General features: G+C 36.4%; 1 protein-coding gene across 1 annotated transcript in view; it reads left to right on the top strand.

Annotated features, from left to right (window-relative positions):
• The window catches only part of ADGRB3 (adhesion G protein-coupled receptor B3), a 790044-nt gene that overhangs the window by 459892 nt on the left and 321886 nt on the right, over positions 1-8266 (top strand). Inside the window, exons 13-14 of the mRNA XM_018560884.1 lie at positions 2749-2895; positions 6555-6630. Coding sequence (XP_018416386.1) covers positions 2749-2895; positions 6555-6630 — 223 coding nt within the window. The remainder of the gene's footprint in view (positions 1-2748; positions 2896-6554; positions 6631-8266) is intronic.

Here is an 8266-nt window from a genome sequence, read left to right as displayed (position 1 = left end):
TATATATATATATATATATATATATGTGATCATTTATTTGTAAATAAACTAATCAATGTGTGTTTATAATTTTAAAATCTTGTTTGGATGTATACTTTGTAATTATATATATTATTATATGGGGGTATCCATATTTGCTTATTATATAAAGAGGCTCTTCTTCCTGCTTCATAGTATGACAACTGTGCATTATTGCTGCTTTTCATGATGCAAGTCTGTGAGGTTGATTTCCTAGGAATAGAAAATGATCATTTAGAAAAGTGAGTGTTTACTCAGCTTAGTGAATATAGTGAGCTTCTTACTTTAATCAACATAATATGAAAGATACTATACTTTTTTAATACCCTGCACAGTATTAGGCACTGATCTTAAAGAGGATCTTATCCTTCAACAGTGTGAGACAACTCAATTGTGAATGAAATAGCACTTACAATAAACATTCTGCAACTGCAATTTTGGTCAGGTCCACTTTTTCATCCATTGCACACTGTCTCTGTGGAACAGTTTTCCTGCTCCTGATTCACCAATATAATCCAGTAATAAAATGCAGAAATGGTTGGGATATGTGTGTCAAACTTGCTATAGCACTATAGAGGCTAAAAGAACATGCACTGTCACATAAGAGGTACTCTGCTGCTTCTGATCAGAAATGATATGCTAGGTTAATCTTTACTAATTAAAATAAAATAAAAATTTGGTCACATTAAGCTGTGCTAATGACTCTACTGCTTTTTGTCCCCTGCACGCGTTGCATGTGGTATTGAGAGGGAAAATAATGCTCTCCTATAGTAAAATGCATATATTCAATTTGAGATTTACCATTCAGCTATTACATAAAAGTCATGCTAATGTGATTTAATTTCAATCAGCAGGCTTTGATATTTATTATTATTATACAGGATTTATATAGCACCAACAGTTTGCACAGCACTTTACAATGTAAGGAAGACATTACAATTACAATATAATTCAAGACAAGGGCTTACAGTCTAAAAGGGAGGGGCAAGTGGTACATGAGGAGGTTGCTGTGTGGGATGGACTTTTTTAAAATGTGATGGTTCAGTGGTTAGTTAGAGGTGAGATAGTCTTCCCTGAAGAGATGAGTCTTTAGGGCTCGCCTAAAGGCAGTCAGAGTGGGAGATAGATGGACAGGTTGGGGTAAAGAGTTCCAGAGGATGGGAAAGACTCTATAGAATTCCTGGAGGCGAGCATGGGAGGAATGTATAGGGATGCAGAAATCACATAAATGTTGTGATGGGAAAAATGGCAGGAAAATGCATTTTCTTTTTTTAACTATGTATTTCTAGTTATAATCAAGGGGACAACATACATGTATCCAAATGTGCTAATTTTGCTGTAATTAATGCCCAATCTGTCCCCAAAAATAAACAAAACAAATACAATTTATAATACATTAGGGTAGACCATAAAACTTTAAAAAAAATATAGCATGACACCAAGACATCAACAAAAGTTGTGGCTAACCCCTCAAAACATTAGATTTTAAGTATAGTTTCACTTCAAGAGTTTTTAAAGAGGGGCAAATAACAAGTGCAAAATAAAAATCACCCAATTTCATAGTCTACAAATCTCTAAAATAATATAATAGTACATATAGTATGTAAGAGAATGCATGTAAAATGTTAAAAGTCATAAGACATAAGAATACTCTGAACACTCTGTTAACTTGCCTATTTTAAGTAGGTGAAGGTGTTTGGGTCCTGTAATTGACTACTCAGGTCTGAACACTGCATCCTGGGGGAAGGGCACATGCTTCCTTATATCTGGAGCATTGGCAGTGAAAGGAATATATAGATTGTTATCTGTTAACTTACCTATTCTAAGTAGGTAAAGGTGTTTGGGTCTGGTGATTGGCTACTCAGGTCTGAACACTGCATCCTGGGTCCTCAGTAATTCTGCACTGATTTTTATCCATTTGTGCTTTTGGACAGTATATAGTGAATAAGCTGTTTGGAGAAATATGTTTTGAAAATGAAATGCTTCCAATGTGAAAATCTTTGACTGTCTGGGGGAATCTGGGACACACAAAAGATCTATACATAGCAGGCCGGCCTTTTCTCCTGAACTGAGGATTAAGAAACCTATCTGCAGTAATTGTATGTTGGGCTTCCCACACATTGTCAATGCTTCATTAGCCAGATTCTAACAGTTTTGTTTCCGTGAGCAGTTTACAGAATTTCATCCTTGTAATGTCACTTCAGATTATTTCAAATATGGATCTAAAGAAAATGTGCAGAAAAATCCTTATTTGTTATTTCTTCCATATAACCCTGAGCTTTTTATGATCATAGTTAACTGCCTATCACAAGTGTATGTGACATACACACATAAACCAGGATATTGTAAACAGATTACCAGGGGAAGCATGGAATGTTTAAACTATTTATTTTATTAGTCTGAAAATGGGAACTAGACCTTCTTTATATGCTGGAGGGGTACACACATGCCTTAACGATGTGCTTACAGTCAGTGCCTAGACAAGGGCTTTTAGCAATCTCAGTGAAAAGGCCAAAGTGTGCTGGCCTATGAGGTGTAAACTACTTAAGAAGCATAGGTTGCTGGCACTGCACTTTTTCCAAACTCCTCCTGCTGAAGTACCCAAGGCAGCTGCTTCTTCTGTTTACCCCTCAGCCTGTCCCTGTGTGCAGAATTTAGGCTTGAAATAATATATTGGATAACAGATTAAGTGAATACAAATGTGCTTACTATGCTATTTTCTCTTGCCAGTGGCCAGTATTCAAAAGGTGCCAGCGTCTTCTGTGCCAACGGATATCACCTTTCCTATGAGAGGCAGGAAAGGAATGGTGGACTGGGCCAGGAACTCTGAAGACAAGGTGGTGATACCAAAAAATATCTTTACTCCAATGCCATCAGGTATAATGTTTTTTAATATGTCACATGATTAAGAAAATCTGTGAATGTGTTCTAAGGGGTTATACTGTATATTATGTAGGTATAGTACAATATTTCTTAAAGTGCAGGAAGTGTCCCACTGGCGGTAATAGGAAGTACTGAGTGTAATAGGTATAGTGCCTTTAGTCAGCAATTTTAACAATGCTTTCTCTAGGAACCCTCAAATGGGTGGTTAAACACATGTAATGAGACTATCCACATCTAGTTTCTACAATATGCTTTGTGTAAGGAAAAGGAAACAGTGTTTCTGTGTGGTATAAGGTACAATCTAACTGTTCTACCTAAACCCTCTATAAGCTCAGAAGAGTTAAAAAATTTACCAAATACTACCTGGTAGTAAAATAAGTATTGTGACTAAAACCATAGACCAGGAGAATCTAGTAATGATTTTGAAGATAACAGCATTATACACGAATAACAACTATTCACGAAGCTGCAGAGGGCAGCCGAGTGGCTTTCAGCACGGCTCAGCGGAGCCGATGCATATGCGTTCGGCTCGGCTGAGCCGCCCGGCCATGATCGGGAGCTGTACGGGCTATTGTGAATAGCCCGTACAGCACCCCTTAGGTTCTACTGAACCGAAAGGGTCCTGGGGCCGAAGCTAGCCGAAGGATCGGCCGAAGCTACGGCCAGATCCTTTGACAGCTTCGTGAATAGACCCCTATGTTATTGGATTTCTTAGAGAAGAGGTAGGCATTTTATATTCCCAATCCTTGCCAGGGGTCCACAGGAGAAGAGGTATTTAGTACTTGTAGACCTCCCACTCTACAATTTGAGTATGATGTTTGCATTTGACATTTAAACATAGTAATATAAAAAACAGTAGAATACCACAAACTAACATTTGGGGAATGTTGGATTAGGACATTTGTAGGACAATTTTGAAGCTTCTAGCATCATTGCCATTATTTTCACTCCATGGGGATCTTTATTGAGGGCTGTATAGTGGCTGCTGCAGAAATCTCCTGGCTTGGTCCTTCTTTTGCAAACCACATAGAAAAGATCTTCATAGAGCAGGGGCATGTAAGTGTAAAACTTGGGGAAGGTGCTTCAGAAGATAAACTTTTAAAGAACAAATGTACTAAAAGTACAATTATTCTTTAAGCTTGTAAAAGCAATACATGGGTAGTCAGGACATTGCAGGTTTCACACAGCAGTACCCTGTTCACAATGTGTGAGAAGCTGGGAGAGGGAGTTGATTACTGTCAGCAAAATTTGGCAGGTATGAGGAAATGAAGACTGAAATGCATGACTGAGCGATAATGATAAAAAGTGTTAGTAGCATTTTACAATGCTGGCTGTCACACATGTTAATTTACTAGTAATAGTGAATAGCTTTTGGGACACACACTTTCATAGTTTAGGCTTTTCAGTTGGATGTTTATTTTTATTTTATAAATGCAGCACATTGTATTAAAACATGTTTTTAACAATTCAGTAATTAGCAATGCAGCAATATAAATGGAAGTATAGCAGTTTCACTACATGAAAGAGACAATATAAGACAGAAAGGGCCTGATGCATGATAGATGATACAACGTTTTCACATAATGGTTCAGTTTCTTTTTTAGCATAACAAGCTATCATTTTTTTCTGCACACATTTCACTCACAAGTTTCCTTATGCAAAAATGTTCTGCAAATGTTTGCATGCAAATGTGTTATACAAGATTTTTTTTCTGATTCTGTTTTAAAGTGAATGGAAATGAAAATGTTAGCTTTCACCTGGGCTAGTGCTTTTTGTGTGTTTGCAATTGGATTCTTTTGAGGAATAATGTTCTCTTAAAGATAATTTACCCTACACAACAAATGATAATTGGGTGTAGATTTGTAAATGGTCTTCAGGATTTCACAAAAGGTTTTTGAGCTTGCAATATCTCTCACCTATATTTCCCTAGTAGCTGAAGCTTCTTTTAATATCCAGGTATCCTTCTATTGTAGCGGGAACCTATATGCATTGCAGGATTTGACTGATGCCTGCCCAGAGGTTTAATATTGTTTTGTTGTCTATCATGAGAATGTTACCTCTCTCTTTCTTTGGGTTATTAGTTTGGATAAGGTGTAGAATCTGAATCAGAGACAACAGTACTGACAATGACAGGGCTGCTGATTGAGGTTACTTCTTGCAGTAGGGCAGAAGCATAGATAGAAAGCTTTGCTGGAATTAAAATTAAAGAAGAACTAAAGCCAACCATTTTTTAGTTTTGGATAGAGTAAGGTTTTTTGTCTCTCTGTGTCTTTTTGGGGATATTTCCCTTCACTTCCTGTCCAATAGCCACAACCAGAAGTGGCAAGAAATCTTTCCAAAGGGAGAAAATCCCTGGTGGTCAGCAAGGTCACAAGAACTATCACCCCCATTGGAAGATTTCCCCTTTATCCCTGTTCTGGTGACATTTGCTTTTACTTTCAGTGATAACAGTCACAAGGACAAATAGAGAGAGTGAATCCCACTAACGCGGACATAGACAGCAATAAAAACCTGATATGTGTTCTAATCTGTCTGGATGCTATCCAAAACTAAAAAAGATTTTGGCTTGAACTAAAAGGGGTATAAGAAAATAGGCCTACATACTCCTGGAATATAGAAATGTTGTATCAAATAAAATTCTTCCTTTTATTAAATGCTTTTTCTCATCAGCTCCTCTTTCATTTTTCACATTAAAAAATAATTTCCATGGTTTTTGCTTGTTGTTATAGGGATAGACTTGTTCACATGGTGTTATTGCTCAGAATCCCATGTACAAAAATGATAAACTATGAGAAAAATATGAAACCACGCCAAGCAATTTTTGAACACATGCCTAGAACCTAGAACACATGCCATGGCAAACTTAACTTCATCAGACTCAAAATTTCATTTTTAAAGTGATGGAACTAAGAATTGTTATCACCCCAAGAGCAACAGTCAGATCTGAATTAATAATTACAATATGTAGAAAGACCCCCACTAGCACAATGTTCTGATGAGTGCCACTTTTATAAGATATTTATAGAAAACATTTTATTTGTGGATTACCTTAGTTCATTAAATGTGCATTACAAGAACAAACCTAATAATAGCTATACACCTGCATATTTCACTGCATCCATTATTATAAACGTGTAGATAGTAAATTTCAATTACAGTCTTTAAGAGGTAAACTTTTACAAACATTGCATGCTATTACTAAAGTGTAGTCTTCTTCTCAATGTAAGTTTATTGTAAGAATTTAGATTTTTAATAAATAATGAATCACATAGAAAACAAATATCAGGTAGAAGCCGTGCAAGTATACACAATTAGGGAATATTGCCCATGTACCCAAGTTAAGAGAAATGTGCATTATATTCATTCATACAAGTAGTAAATGCTAGCTTTTAAAATAGGTAAATACATTTTATTACTGCAAACCACTGATCTGGAGCAAGTGTGCAGATAAGAAGCTCTGAAGATTCTTGAACTTTTTTGAGTAGCATTTGAGTCAGCAGACAGTTTGTATTATGCACTGAATTTGATGGAAAAAATGTTAAATAAATTATAGGTTTTATCTTAAACTGTAACTCCTATAGACAAGAGTAAAATAAATCCACACATAGTCATAATAACATTGTTTACTGTTACTGTCTTCTGTTTTATTCCAGATCTGGATGAATCTACAGTATATGTACTTGGAGCTGTGTTCTATAAAAACTTAGGGTTGTTTTTACCTACATTGAGGTGAGTTTTTCTGTTTACATTTTATTATAAATTAAAGATTTCTATATAAATAAATGTTTCAATCTCTTTATTGTCAATTTCCTGCATGCTTTTAATGTTGCTCACTATTTAAAAGCAATTTGGCAGGTTTGCCCGAAATGCACGCTGCTGTTTGCCTTGTAGAGTAAGCCTGTATTGTCAAGTGTACAAGTGAAAGAAAATGTCTCTTTTTAAATGAATATACTATGATTGGCCACTGGGTGGCAAGCAGTTATAATACTGTACTGTACTGTGTATTATTCTGCTTTGTGTTGCTAGCAATACCTAGAAGGCAGCAAATATACACATTTAAGATGGAATAAATGACATGCAGGTTTGAGTGTATACATCTTGTGCTGCGTTTTTCAAAATGCATAGGCATATGTATTGATTGCTAACGAGAAAGTAATGTATTTTAATTTGATCACACATTTTTATTAACATCACATAACCTTTCGCTCACTTTAGCCAAACCCAACAGGCTAGGTTTTAGCTTAATCTTAACCTATCTTTAACCTGGTTATCCTTATCCTAAACCAAAGTCAAACACATTTTTAGTCCTAATCCTTATGCTGCTGGCTAACTTAACACACATTTCTTTGTTTGCATGGAGATAGCAGTAGAAGAAGTGCTTTGAGGAGAAGGTCATGAGTGTTAGCTACACTCCGGTGTTAAATAGATCCCTCGAAAGCAGAAAAAAGAGGTATGAGCAATAGGAATGAGCAAATTGGGCAAAGGTTGGATCATTGAAGGTTCAGCGTTCCCAGTGAGAAGTCCACCAATCTCGAACAGAGCACTGAACCCTATTGAAATCTTGTTAATTTTTTCTGGCCTTTTTCAAGATCAATTTGCAAGTTATTGTGCAAAAATGGGTTTCTGGCCATTGCCATGTCAGTCATGTACCAATACAAAAAAGTTTAAAAAAATATTGTTTAGCAGCTGAGATATTAAAGATACACAAATTCTTTAAATAACATTTATGGGGAATGTCCTAAGTCTGCATGAAAAGTTACAGAACAGTGTGATGTTGTCCTTTAACCACTTGAAGACCGCGTTGTTTCACCCCCTTCCTGGCCAGGCCATTTTTCAGTGTTCAGCGCTGCGGTACTTTGGCTGACGTTTATTCCGTCATGCAACGCTGTACTGAAATGAATTTTATACCATTTTTTGGGGACAGATAGAGCTTTCTTTTGGTGGTATTTAATCACCGCTGGGGTTTTTATTTTTTACTATATAACAAAAAAAGTAACCTAAATTTTGTAAAAAAAACATGTTTCCCTATAAAATGTTATGAAACATTTATTTTCACCCCAATTTTTTGGTATACTATAAAAGACGGGGTCACGTCGGGTAAATAGACACTAAATATGTCAACCTTTTAAAATTGCGCGCGTCCTCGAAATCGCAGAAAACGACCGCAACCAAAATTGGCCATAGGCGACACTTTAAACGTTTTTACCGCTCATCAGTTTAGTGTTATCAGTGACTGATGGCCCTAAAATTATTGCTCTCACTCCGACGTTCGCGGCGATATGTAACATGTGCTGCATAATAGGCGCAATCGTCGTTTTCGTACATAAGCGCACCCGACGCATGTTTGCATGTGTATGTGGGGGGG

Source organism: Nanorana parkeri, unplaced genomic scaffold, assembly GCF_000935625.1.
Source record: "Nanorana parkeri isolate BGI_ZX_2015 unplaced genomic scaffold, ASM93562v1 scaffold484, whole genome shotgun sequence".
In the NCBI taxonomy this organism is placed as follows: domain Eukaryota; kingdom Metazoa; phylum Chordata; class Amphibia; order Anura; family Dicroglossidae; genus Nanorana; species Nanorana parkeri.
This window is presented reverse-complemented; position numbering and strand designations above follow the sequence as displayed.